This window comes from Amblyomma americanum, chromosome 9 (genome assembly GCF_052857255.1).
Source record: "Amblyomma americanum isolate KBUSLIRL-KWMA chromosome 9, ASM5285725v1, whole genome shotgun sequence".
Lineage (NCBI taxonomy): Eukaryota > Metazoa > Arthropoda > Arachnida > Ixodida > Ixodidae > Amblyomma > Amblyomma americanum.
This window is the reverse complement of record NC_135505.1, coordinates 21,127,206-21,141,249: the sequence shown is the minus strand read 5'-3', so window position 1 is coordinate 21,141,249 and position 14,044 is coordinate 21,127,206. Positions and strand designations below refer to the sequence as shown.

The following is a 14,044-nucleotide window of genomic DNA, read 5'->3' as shown; positions in this document are numbered from 1 at the left end:
CGCTACGTTGTAGCTCCGAGATAGATAAGATTTGAGCTTTCGGAGTCTTGAACACGAACGTTACGCTTCGGCGTTGGTGACTAGCGATGCTAACGATGCTGGGTGTTGAAGATGCTGTAGGAGCACATTTGGTCAGCAGGCATCGAAGACTCTTGATGAAGTAAAATTTTGGTTTGGGTTGTGTTGTACGTTCAAGACGGCGTATAAGGGGACAAGGAAAAGGGAAGTGTCGATTCCTTTTTATGTGCTTTCCTTGTCCTTTACCGTTTTCGGGCTGCCTTGGTAAAATATCTATGCTCACCGACGCGCATGCGTTACGTCTAAGCAGCCATTCCCTCCTCATCGCATAGTATTATTCCTAAGTTCAAGCACAGAATAGCCTACAGGCAATGTATCCAGTTAAGTCCCCTCCTCTTGCTTTCTTTCACCCTAAACAAAGTGTGCAACTCCAATCGGACCACGGTCAGTTTGTTCACCTTTTGCAGCAGCTTGGCGTTGTGCCTCGCGGTCAGTAGCTCCTCTGCCTGCACCTTCAGCGTCTCGCTCAGGGCACTGCACTTCTTGCACGGTCCGGAGTCCTGGAAGAGAAAGGGCCGCCCTCCATTGCGATGATTCGCATAGGGCGTACAGCTGCCGCTTCGCACGCGGCGTGAGTACGCATGCGCAGATTGCTCTGAAGGAGCCAGGTGGCTGCATTTCCAGGCGTCATGCTGCGAGCACGCCTTTCGTATCGGGACCAATCTGCGTGTGCATATGGTGGTGGCGGGCTGTAAGCGTTATGTATCACTGACCTACTGGCTACGCCAATATGCCTTTTCTTTTCCCGCGAAAATTTTTCTGCAGCACAGAAAACCAGAAAACTGCCGTGTCAGTAGAGTGGTGACTTGGGTACAACCCCAAAGGCGCCGAAAAAGCGTTAGCAACACCAGCGGCGCCTGTTACTTTGGAGGTAAACTATATACCGTGCCTACCGGCAAATAGTCATCACCAACCTGACTACGCCCAGTGCAGGACAAAGGCATCTCCCCCATATATTTACAATTAGCCTTGTTCTATGCCACGTGAGGCCCACGTATCGCCGTAAACTTCTTAATTTCATCCGCAGACCTAACTTTCTGCCACCCCCTGCTATGCTTTTTTCTTCGAATCCACTCCGTTACCGTTAAGGACCAGCGGTTACGTTGCCTTCGCAATACATGCCCTGCGCAAGCACATGTTTTCCTCTTTATTTCGACTAGGACGTCACCAACCCGCGTTTGTTCCTTCACCCATTCTGCCCGCTTCCGGTCTCTTAATGTTACACATAATATTTTTCTTTCCAAAACTTGCTGCGTTGTCCTTAAATTGAACCCTTTTCGTTAGACTCCACGTTTCGGCCCCGTAGGTGAATACCGGTAAGATACAGCTGTTTAATACTTGTTAATACTTGTTTAATACTTGTAACACTAAACGGGTCTCTGCTTGTAATTCTGTCCAAATGGCGTCGCAGGTAGTCGCTCACTGCTCTCTGCCACGTATTCCTTTCAGACGCAATGGCTCGGAGGGGGCACGCAGGTTTGTGCGTTTTTCCCGTAAAGAAAATCTCTAGGCATCCTGTGTCTGCCGCCTTGACAGCCGTCGCCAGAGACACTAGGTTCATCCGAGCAATGAGGTTTAGTGCGGCACGCTTCTGTTTAGCCGGGTGAAAGTCGACAGGTCGAAAACTTTTGTTGATAGCTTCGGTAGCTTTCTTCTTAAAGACTTCATTTGTCATACTTCTTTTGTGTTCGAAGCTCAAGAGAAGTGGTGCAGTTCCTCGAAGAAGGCAAGTTCACAGCCAACAGTGGATTTTCCATAGACATAGAAGATCTTTTTTACTCTGTTCCCCATGAAGGGTTGTTTACGGCTGTTCATGAGCATCTGGAAAACTATGGGGAATTAAAATTTCAGAATGAAGTGGGCATTACAATAGGCAATTTTTTAGACCTGTTACTTTTCTATTTAAATTCTACTGCTGTGTCATTCGATGAAGAATTTTTCGTCCAAAAGCAAGGCATATGTATAGGGTCTTCAGTAGCGCCCGTCTTGTGCGAAATGTTTCTAGCCTCATTCGACCGGAAACTTGAGGGCAGCTTGTGTAACAAGGCAGTCTCTCGTATCTTTAGATACGTGGATGACTATCTAGTGCTTATTGATGTACCGGCAGGGTGTGACACAGAGTCTGTTATCACGAAAATTTTGAATGATTTTATTTCTTTGTCGACAGGTCTAAAACTTACGCATGAAAGAGCACACAGCAATTGTCTTCAGTTTCTTGATCTGCAACTTTCATTCCCCTACAAGCACGTATGTTGGATATATCAACCACGATCAAAAAAGTCACTTTTGGCTTATGATAGTTCCCATTCCAAGCTAGTTAAGCGTGGCATATTGTCCCTCTGCTTAAAGTCCGCCCTAGACAAAAATCTTGCCCGCATAAGGTAGGTGAAAGTTTCCAGTGGCAGATTGGAAGAATTCTGTCAGCAGGCTATCCAGCGCACTTGATTACCAGCGTGTCTGAAGGCCTTCTTGAAAAACTGAAGAATCCAGGTGACAAACGAGAGTTTCAAAAGAAATCTTTGCAGGTCATACCCTACCTACATGGTTTTTCGCACCATTTGAAAAAAAGTTGCTTCCAGACACGGGGTGCAGCTGGTTTTTTCAGCTCCCTGCAAGCTGGCAAAACTTTGCCCTGTGGTTTCCAGTAAGCGAGTTAAGAAGTCCTGTATCATCAAAGATCAAAAAAACTTCACAGAGTGTACTGCCAATGTGGTGTACGAGATCCCTTTGACGCAAAAAAGACGAACTGCGCAACAAGAACACGGACGAAAGGGAGGCAGACACACACTAACGTGCGGCAGAGTTGACGTGGGACAAACAAGAAAATGTTTTAATGAGCGCGCCCGAAAGCACAATGTGACCTTGAATAGCAAGACGGGAGGTAACCTTCCTATACACTGCAGTGAATGTAAATATTGCTGTCCCAAGTTCCACGAAGCAAGGTTCCTAGCCAAGGCACTGGACAAGACTGAAAGAGAAGTCATTGAGGCCTTTTACATTGACCAAAGAAAAGACAAGTGCGTTAGCACGCCTTCTATTCTTCAATAATGGCTGCATTTGGGCGAGTTGGTTTTCCATTCTGAACGTAAAAGCGCAAAAACACAAGGACACAGACTAAGGCAGACAACACGAGCGCTTACTTCCAACTGATTTTATTTCATGCAAGAAGCGAAATTTATACTCTTGATAAGTGTCTGCACATGCTTACAGGGCAATTACCGCAGAGTTATGACTGATACCAGTTATCATGTAACACATATGAAAGATGTCAGATATGCCATCTCTTTTTGTGACAGCAGAATTGATGGAGCACTTATGCAATCATCCCCAGCTCGCTCTATCTCCAAAGCTTCAACAATTTCTCGGGTAATTTGGCATTTGTGCACGTAAAGGACTTTGCACTTGTGAAAGAGAGGACGACAACCCTCTTTACTTTTTCTTTTGCACTTTAAACGCGCACCTGGAAAAAACCAGTCTCGGACTTCCTACAGAAATGTCTAAAACAGCTAGTTGTTGATGACCCTTTCATGATAAAAAATTCAGGAAATGTAATTGATTTTCTAAAGCAAAGTGATGGAAAGAACATGTTTGCCTTCTCGGTCGATGTCAAAGACCTTTACTATTCTTTGCCGAAAAACGGATTATTGCAGTGCGTTGAAAGATGTATTGAGAACGCTGGCCCCATTGCTTTCCAGAATTCAGTGGGAGTGAGTGTTGGGGGATTTTTGGAGCTATTAAGTACATATCTCAATTCTACGTTTGTAAAGTGGGCCGACGATCTGTTTTTGCAGAAACAAGGAATATGTATTGGGTCCAGCGTAGCTCCTTTGTTAAGTGACCTGTTTTTAGCTGAATGTGACAGAAGGCTTTTAGCCTGCCTTGAAGACGTAGGGGTGTTAAAAGTTTTTCGTTTTGTCGACGATTTTTTAATCTTCTTAGACACCACTGCAATCACCCTCAATGAGGCGGTAGAAAAGGTTTTAGATCATTTCAAGTGTAGCCTATCTCCTCTTGTAGTCACGCATGAAATGCCAGAGAACAGTAGCATACGCTTTCTCGATATCAGGTTAACTTTTCTAGAAGACCACACTTGCTGGATTTATCATCCCAGGGATGGAAAAATGCCCTTACCCTTCAGTTCCGCGCACTCAAAGCTTATAAAAAGAAACATAGCTCGTTTAGGGTTTCTTAACTGTACAAAGAAGTCTTGTGAACATGCAATCGAAGAAAGCCTTCTCCTGCAGTCCAACAAATTGCAAGATGTGGGTTATCCGTTACACCTGCTGGTTTCTGTGGCGGAAGGACTTGTCAAAAAGAAAAAAATGGGAAGCCAAGTGGCAGGACGAGCCGGAAGAGACAAAAGCCAATAAGAAATTTGCAGTCATTCCTTATAAACATAAGATTTCACACAATCTCAAAAAAATTGGTAACAGGGCAAACGTTGACGTGGTGTTCTCTGCCCCAAATAAGCTGATGTCATTATGTAAGCAAAGTACTTCAGGAAACCAAAGAAAAACTGGTTGCATAATCAGGCATCAAAAGCCGTTTGTGAGATGCAAAGAAGGTGTTGTTTATAAAGTGCCCTTATCATGTGGAAAATACTATATAGGCCAAACGGGACGATGCCTGAACGAGCGGTTGAGCGAGCATGACTACGTTGTGAACAACAAAAAAGGGGGGCACATGAGCATTCATTGTTTAAAGTGCAAAAGAAAAAGTAAAGAGGGTTGTCGTCCTCTCTTTCACAAGTGCAAAGTCCTTTACGTGCACAAATGCCAAATTACCCTAGAAATTGTTGAAGCTTTGGAGATAGCGCGAGCTGGGGATGACTGCATAAGTGCTCCATCAATTCTGCTGTCACAAAAAGAGATGGCATATCTGACATCTTTCATATGTGTTACATGATAACTGGTATCAGTCATAACTCTGCGGTAATTGCCCTGTAAGCATGTGCAGACACTTATCAAGAGTATAAATTTCGCTTCTTGCATGAAATAAAATCAGTTGGAAGTAAGCGCTCGTGTTGTCTGCCTTAGTCTGTGTCCTTGTGTTTTTGCGCTTTTACATTCTTCTATTCTTCTTTCTAGAAAGGAACTATACCTTTTAGATGGTTTCGTCTAGGCTCTTTTCTCATGTTTTTTTTAGCAGTATTCTCTTACTCTGCATTCCCCTATGTTGTTCCGTTTTTACTGTTTTTTATGCGCCTTTTACACGCCGCTTTATGTGCCTTTCTGAGTTTCTTCTTTTACATATGCCTCGTGTTGTTCCTTACGTTTTCTCTGCTCATGTTTTTGCACTTCATATCAACCGTTATCACTCTTTAGTCACCTGTTGTTACATTCAGCTTTTCGGTCTGCATGATGAGCTTTGTTACGCCACGTGTTTTGTTTTTTTGTTTGCCGATGTTTGATGTTGTTTGCCTCTGTCATTCATTTCGCACACCCTCACCACAGCAGATATAAAAGAGCGTCTGGCATCCTTTCCTGTCATTAAAGTTGGAAGTTGCGCTTCTTTCCTCTGTCTCCAAGTTTCCTGTGTACGTCCTGTTAGCGCACGCTGTTTAATATAGATGTACCAACTATCCCGTCAGAAAGTTCTACTCTCAACTTCATCCCCTCCACTGCGGCACTCCTCTCCCCTCCCGTCGTCCTCACATGACGGCGTTTCGACCAAATGAAACTGATGCTTCTCTCGCAGTGAAGACGACCACAGCGTGTTGCTAGGCAATGACTCTCATCTGGTGCTATTTAAAAACACCATTCCTTGGTCTCTCAAGGCAAGCGTGGGCTCGCTAACACATCCGTTAATAAAAGTCGCTTCCTACCAGAACAGCTTCGCACCCAGACGTGCGGCGATGGGTCGACAAATGTTTCCGCTCGTTGCGCTCCAACTCGTCCAGCCGACTGCTCAACTGTCTATTTTATACTGCTTCCCTTTCGTCTCGTTTACGGAGCGGATCAGAGCACGGCCCATTCTCCGGAGTCGCTTACCTGGCTGCCCGGGCGCGGCTCCTCTTGCTGCGCTCTCCTGAACTGCGACAGTAGGCTCTCCAGCCTGTGCAAGGGCACCGCGCCGTTGCACTGAATGCGCAGCTGCGTCAGCGCCTGCTCTTGCTCTTCGCCGCGGCTGTGAAACTCGAGCTGGGCTTTGACGAGCTCGCGGTCCTTCTCCTCGTACCTGCGGCACAAAAGGGAGGGCCACTGCTCATCGAGAGACTTTGCGAGACTTCGACAACAGGCAGCCAGACGCTAGGGCACCTCACGCTCTTCATCATTTAAAGGGGTGCAGGTACAAAGTGTTTACCTGTAGGTTTTTATGCCTTGAAGAAATCGGGAAAATCCGCTCAAAATGCCAGTACGCAGCGTTAATATTTGATACAAATGATTTTGTGCCGGCAGTTCAAGTCTTGGTCGGCGCCAGCGCTGCAGTGCGTGCACCTTGACGCCGCGGTTGACCGGCCAACCTGAACTACCACAATACTGATGACGGAGTCAACGGCAAGCACTGATTGTTCCTAAGAGCAGCCACTGGGTTCTTTGACGTAACGATAAAGGGGGAAAAGCTATTGCCACATCTGTCGATGTGGTTGGAAACACCAAGAGACTTATCGGACATCTGTAATCATATTAAATTACGTCCCTCTTAATGCCTTCAACTGAAGCTTGATAATAATATCGAAATAAATAACATCGTTTGCTTGCGTTCGAAATTTTGTGCCTGTGTCCCTTTATCTGTTTACGTGGGCGAAATATAAATTAAACATGGCAGGAGTATTTCTTTCCCGAACCGGCTGCAACATGGCAGGAGCATTTCTCTCCCGAACCGGCTGCAGCTTTATCTGGTAGGCTGTTCCAGCCAGTTGGCGCTGTACGACTGTACGTCAGTGAGCTCACAATATGAACGTCTTTGAACAGAAGGGAGGCACTGTGTCGCCGCACTGTGTCACCGTTGTTTGAACAAACCGCAGTGAAGCACTGCCCGCCCACTCGGCCCCTTTTAGATACCAGCAGCAGCGCCAATGCCTTCCCAATATCTTGACTTGGAGCTATGTGCACTGCAGTATTCGGTAGTGCATATCTTGCGGAACTGTACGCTTGATACATACGCTAAGGAGCTCAAGAAGACGAAACGCCATAAACGGCACATACACGCACCCATAACTAGCACTGTCAACATTAAGGAAACGTTTTGAACATCTCGAACGCACACACACGAACGAACGCACACGGAAGAGGAGGCGGTTTTTTAAACGAGAACTACAACCTTTCCTGTAGTTCTTGGTACTGGGCCCACAGCCTTTCCAGCAGAGTTTTGAGGCTTCCCACTTCCTGTTCCGCCGCGGCTTCGGCCAACGGTGGTCCAGGTGAGTCAGTCTCTGAATGGAAGAAGGAAGAGATCGACGTTGAACAAGGCTGAGCCTATCTACAGCACACGACAATAGCCCCATGCGCTGCAGCTGAGGCTGCAGTCAGGGCGGAGAGAAATTCTTTGATGGGAAACACGAAACACAGGACGGGCGCTGAGATACCATCTTAGCACACGTCCAGTGTTTCGTGTTTCTTCTCGTCCTCGTTCCGTTGCGCTGTGTTAATCTGTTTCGTAGAAAGCATAAACCACCTAGCCCACACCACAATCCTCTTAGAACTAGTTTCATATCTTTGTTGTGCACTCTTAACCTACCTTATAGGCACTGCTTGTCCTATTTATGATGACCCAAGTGATGTTAGTTCCAAGACGATTTCTTTTTAAAGCGGAAGCTTTTCTAGCCTAGCGGCGCTGATTTCCCGGTTTCTGCACGAATGGCGTTGGACAGGAGGAGCAGAGCTGCGTAAGCAACAATGGTAACAACGTGACGTACCACGTGACTCGCAGAAGCTGCAGCTGCGCGCCCCGCCGTCACTGCGCGGACCGCTGCGTGCTGCGTATCAAGAGCCTCGCTATGGACGAAGCAACTCAGCCGGAGCAGACGTCCTCGAGAGTGCGTGCTAGCAGGCGTTGATCGGGCCGGGTCTGACCATCCGGTCGACATCGCCAACCGTGCGAAGGATTTAGTAAACGCTAGCGTAAACACGCTAAACGGGCAGTCGAAACCGATGAAGAACGGGAGCTTCGCCTGGCTCGTCGCTAACCGCAGCTGAACCGAGACTTAACCAGTTGATACCAAAGATTTCGCTTGCATAACCAGGGTTAGTCAGCCTAAGCCGCGGCCATTTTTTCTTTCGCTTCAGCTTTTCGCATTCAGCGAACGGCTGTGTGTTACGGCGCTGCGATCCACACGGCGAAATTTAGCGCCGGTTGCCTATTGCTGCCAGATTGTCGTGTTTGTTCAACTGCGAAGGCAACAATAGTGCCACCTCCCAAAATGCCGGCTTGTGTCGGCGCCCGAAGCGTGAAACTTCGGCGAGTGAAGCCGTCAGCTTCCAGAAGGGCCATCCACTATCCACCATCTACTTCCTTTTTCCACAAAGCCGCTACCCACTACAAGCTCCGGCAGCAGGAGAACGAAAAAGGACGGCAAAATCGAATTCAAAGACGCAGTGGAAAAGCTGCTGTCCACTAGTACCACTCACCAGCCACCAATTCGGTTTGAGGGTGGGCGGTCGTGGCTGCCCATTCACCCACTCACACACTTTTACCCTGGGCACACCTCCACATTCCAGAAGCACCAATAACCAACCTGTACACCCTCCAGAAAAATTCTATAGCGTGTGTGAAGCCATGGCTTAGAGCAAAATAATCAGAGTTTTCATCGAGGGTAAATCAATCTGCTATGGCAGCTTTCTCGCATCGGGTGTCATGATCGGCCTAGTAACAGATTTCAACAAAGATCTCAGACGAGATCCTCCATTCATTATTACGCTCACCTGGCCGAGTTGTGAAGGATGCACCCTGGAAAACTCAGCGCAACAAAGGGACGAGTACAATGAGCGCGAAAACAATGCTCGTCTGTATTTTCTTCATTTGTGCTCGTCCTTTTGTTGCGCTGAATTTTCCAGGATGAGAGCCTGCATTCGTCGAGAAATTACGATCGTATTTGGCATTGGTTCCTGCAAGCCCAGAAGGATCAGTGTCAACGCAACGAGGTACGTGAATCGTTCTGGCGTTTCAGCATGAACAATACATTAATGTCGTCAAGTATTTCGTTACGTGGTGGGGAAGGCAGTCTAGCAGTTAAGAAGACTGTGAAAGGCGCTAAAAGGAAATATTTATTGGGCTGAATTCTTTTCTTTCGCCCTCCTTCTTAAGCGCTGCTTCGTTATGTTGTCTTGCCACAAACTACCCCAGCAGCGCACTTTTACGGGAGTTTTAAGCTACAAATGATTCTTGTTGCAGTTTCAAGCAGGAATTACTACTGTGCCGCAAAGTGGAAATGTAAAATTGTAAATTGTGCGCTTAAACGTTCACCAGCGGTACTTGGACTATGAGGGACGCCGCAGTGGAGGCCGCAGGATTAATTTAGGCCATCTGGGGTTCTTTAAGTTGCGCTGGCGTGACAAAGCACATGGTAATTTTTGTATCTCACCTGGAATGAAATACTGCCCCCACGAATGGAATCGAACCTGCGACGTACCGTAGTATCAGGAGCCGAAGCTGCTGAGCCACCATGGCGGGTCATAGTGAAGCGACGCTTAGCACAACACAAGCATGCACTCAAAAGACACGCCTTCTCCAAGGCCGCTCTTTTGGCCACATAGCCCGAGCACCAGCTACGACTGATCGAGCGAGCTATGCTGGAGGGAGCGGCCAGAGGGTGCTAGAGGCCATCTCGGGAGTGTATGAATATTTATTAACGTTTTATTCCTCCTGCTTAAAAGACACTAAGTATCGGAGCTTAATTTGTGTGTCCCTGCTAGGATGCTGTAATAAGTTGAATAGACTTGAGGTTGCGAAAGTTCGATGACGATACCGGGACACTGAAAAAAGAACAAAGGACGAAAGCCTACCAAATATGGACGAACCCGGAGAAGAGACCACCACGTCGGAACATGCCAGTCACATAACGGAACCGTTAAGTTCAAACTCATCTACTAAGCCCGAACCCAACCCTAAATCCAATCTGGCCTACCCTCAATCCTAATCTAGCGCTAACTAAACCTACGGTGGACTTCCATTAACTGGCGCAATTATTTCTTAACTATTAAATGTTGAAACGCTAAAGCCACCCCTTAAAATGTATTTTAATAAAATCACCAAAAAATCAATTTTAAACTGCCAATAGCTAAGGAAGTTAATCGTTTAGAGATAACTCAATCCAAACATGACCGTGAACCCACGGTAAACCGCCATCAATTCGCGTAGCAGGTATAAGGCTCGATGCGGTGAGCTTTTTGTCTGGCACGCGAAGAAACCGGCTGCCATGATTCTGCACACGAGTCAGTGGACGAAGCACGTACCTTGGGGGCTTGCCTCGCGCTTCAGGGCGGCCACTTCTGCCCGCAGTCGCTGCACGGTGCCGGCCCGCCCAGCCACTTCGGCGCGCAGCCGTTCATTCTCTTCCTCGAGGGCGCACAACTTCGCGTCGTCGGTGGCCGGTGGCGGGAACGGGTCTCCTGGGAAGTCGCACGCACTGAGCCACCCGATACGATGGACACCGAAAAAAAACACCGCACAGCGCGTAGTGGTGCACGACCTTCCTGAAACCACTGCTGTTTGCTTCAACGTGAGATGCAGCAGTGACAGCTGTCGCTTGCGGGGGTGGTGAATGTGTACAATATCGCCTAATATTTATTATCTGACTTTCTCTCTGGTTGCGTGCGCGTCATGTCACTGTGTTCGAACATGCACTCAGAATGGTACTTTCCAGTGACGTCAAGCGTGACGTCACTCCTTGCCGAGAAATCAGCGAGGCGCGGTGTTGCGCCAACACTGACGCCGTAGAACCAGGAGACGTGTCCATTCCTTAAGAAAAAGCTGTCTACTTGTCGTAGCAAAAGTAACGCCATAGAATCACAAGTAGAAATTATAATGTCGGAAGCAAATTTATTTTTCAGGCGTCCCTTACGTTCGACAGCCTATTGTGGCGTTGGTTAGCTCTTTTATTCCGGAAGCGTGTCCGAATAGGCCCGACGGAAGCGTTCTGGGAGGCCATTCGTCTGGCGGTGATAAGCGGATGTTGTTTAATGGGTGGTATTCAAGGCATGGGGAACTTGCTCCAACACGGCGAAGAGGAATGCCTTGCCACGATCGCTGAGAGCACGAGGGACTCCATGGCGAAGAAGAATAGCACTGGTGACAAAGACGAAAATGGAAGATGAGTCTAACGCACAATGCTTACGATATTACCATTCGCTCCTTGCTCTTCCCTTGTTCTGTTTTCACTTCTTTAAGAACGTCTATTTTAGAAATGATGCTCTGACACTGCTTTTGCTACACTCCTTCAAGCCCTTTTTAAGACGCGTACCACCGATTCGTGCAGCTGAACCGGATCATGAGAGGAAAGAGGTGGGGGATAAAAAAAATGAAAGAGAAAAGAGAGTAGCAGGAAACTGAAGTCACTATGAAAAGTCCGCGTTCGTTAGCGTCACACCCTATCGTGCACGCCAGCAGTTCTTTATATTTATCTTTATTTCGGTCAGTGGGCATCGATCTAGACGCTCCAGCGCGCGGCAGAGAGACTGCCTTTTGGCGCTGTAGGCAGGGCATTCACAAAGAATGTGGGCTACAGTCTCATCACACCCGCAGATGGCACATGCAGGGCTATCAGCCACACCGTTTAAGAAAAATTAATGGTTGGTGAAAGCTAAACCAAGCCACAGGCGACACAGAAAAGTTTCTTCACGTGATGGTAGGCCGGATGGAAGCCGCAGCTTCAGATCTGGGTCCAAGGATTTTAAACGTGAATTGAAAAATTCGCCGGAATTTCACGCGGCAAGGGAGATGTGCCGCGCAAGTGCGCGAAGCATGCCCGCTGCATCTGATCTCGAAATGGGGATCGACACAAAATCGCCGTCGTGGTGAGCAGTTCACGCGACCTCGTCAGCGCGGTGATTGCCAGCTATGCCGCTGTGCCCCGGTAGCCACTGGTAGATAATGTCGTGTCCTTTACTGATGGCTGAGTGAGGCAGTTTTCGGATTTTCCGCGACCAGTTGTTGATTTGCTCCACGGCGAAGAGCAGCTTGTAAGCCTTGGCGGGCAGCTTTGGAATCGGTGAAAATAGACTACTGCTGATGGCGCTGCTATTTGATGCGTTCAATGGCGACATGAAGAGCGGTGAGTTTACCCACATCGAATAAGTATGGTGAGCTATCCTAACTCTGATTTCCGTAGTCCTTGCGAGAAATAAGAGGGAAATAACGAAAAGGAATGGGGTGAAACGCATATGGCAGGTTTTCTCAGATCATGAATGGCAGTTTCCCAATAGCCCTCGAGAGAAAAGTATACAACAACAGTATCTTACCAGCACTCACCTGCGGGGCAGAAACTTGGAGGCTAACGAAAAGGGTTCAGCATAAGTGATGGACGACGCAGCGAGCTATGGAAAGTAAAATGATAGGTCTAACGTTGAGAGACCGGAAGAGGGCAGAGTGGGTGAGGGATCAAACGCGGGTTAATAACATCCTAGCAGAAATCAAGAGGTAGAAATGGGCTTGGGCAGGGCATGTAATGCGAAGGCAGAATAACCGATGGTCCTTAAGAGTGACGGAGTGGATTCCAAGAGAAGGGTAGAGTTGCCGCAGCTGGCAAAAGGCTGGGTTAATTGGAGGGACTTGGGAAAATCCTTTGCCCTGCAGAGAGCGTAGTCAGGCTGACATAAACAACACCGCCAAGGCCCATCACATCTGAATTTAGTGAAAAACAAAAAGAGCTAAAATACCTGCCGCATGGCAAAAAAAAAATAAAACACGAAAGACGGCATATGGGTATTGCATTGTGCACAGAAGAATTTATTCTTAATTCCTCGTATATAGGAAGTGCGAAAGGAATGAATGGAAAAAAAATTCATTTCGAAGTCCGAATACGCGACGAATTACAAATTATTATTTTTTCATTCGACCACAGCGGTGGTCTAGTGATTTGAGCATCCGCCTCGCGTGCGAGAGGTGTGAGGTTCGATCCCCAGTACCGCCGGGTACCCACCGGGGGTACAAGCTTTCCCCTGCCTGGTGCTCGGCTTTTTTAGGGTGAAAAGCTTATTAAATGGGTTTTTGATCCCGCCTTAATAAAAAATTGGCGGTGGTTTAGCTCTGGTTAAACCTGTAGTGACGCGATAGCTACTGCTGGCCGAGTGGAACTTCCCGAGTTGTATTACAAAGTCAGTCTTTCGCCGCTCCGTTTCGCTGGGCCATTTTTCTGTGCCTGGTCAATGGCGGCTGGGGCTGTTGCCAGGCGCCGTTAGCGCAAGTACTCTAAGACGCTTCCAGGTGGCGCGCACAGACCTGGATTGAGCAGACGACGCCGCAGTAATACGTAGCGCGGAAAACGTCGCGCTTTGTTACAGCGCAGTTTGCATTATCTCCAGACATGCATAACGTGGGAGAATAGTCACGATATTGGCTACCTATACATTGTTTTCATGCATATACAAGCGTGCGTAAATGAGTAGTATTAGTGTAAGATTTTATTCAGGCACAAAACATTACGCGCCTAGGATGCCGATGGTCTGCTGCCCGAGCAGGCGCTGTTCACCTTCAGCTCCAAGCCAGTTCAGCTGGTATGGGAGGGTGTGGGAAACAAACCCGATTGCAGAGCAACAAGGCAGGAGAATAGACGATGGGAGAGGTTGGCATAAAGGGGAAGATCAGTCGGATCATGAAGGATCGCGACGGAATTTGTATACGTAACCTCTTCCTAGACATTTTTTTTTTCTTTGCTCTTGTTAACTTGTACCTGGCTTCTTCACGTGTTTATTTCTGTCGTCCGCCGTTTATATTCTGTGTTGTATATTCGTCAAGGGTTATTTGATGAATCCCTCCACCCCTATGTAATGCCCGCATTGGGCCTTTTGGGTATTAATATAAATAAATA

At 47.5% G+C, this 14,044-nt stretch overlaps 2 protein-coding genes across 3 annotated transcripts in view; one reads left to right on the top strand and one right to left on the bottom strand.

The window, feature by feature from the left end:
* LOC144104506 (angio-associated migratory cell protein) overlaps window positions 1-14,044 on the top strand; it is a 528,250-nt gene that overhangs the window by 101,637 nt on the left and 412,569 nt on the right. The gene's annotated exons all lie outside the window — the stretch shown is intronic.
* LOC144105200 (uncharacterized) overlaps window positions 1-14,044 on the bottom strand; it is a 143,458-nt gene that overhangs the window by 126,511 nt on the left and 2,903 nt on the right. Inside the window, exons 2-5 of the mRNA XM_077638346.1 lie at window positions 10,473-10,796; window positions 7,342-7,453; window positions 6,069-6,255; window positions 477-578 (exon numbers count right to left, since the gene is read on the bottom strand). Coding sequence (XP_077494472.1) covers window positions 477-578; window positions 6,069-6,255; window positions 7,342-7,453; window positions 10,473-10,796 — 725 coding nt within the window. The remainder of the gene's footprint in view (window positions 1-476; window positions 579-6,068; window positions 6,256-7,341; window positions 7,454-10,472; window positions 10,797-14,044) is intronic.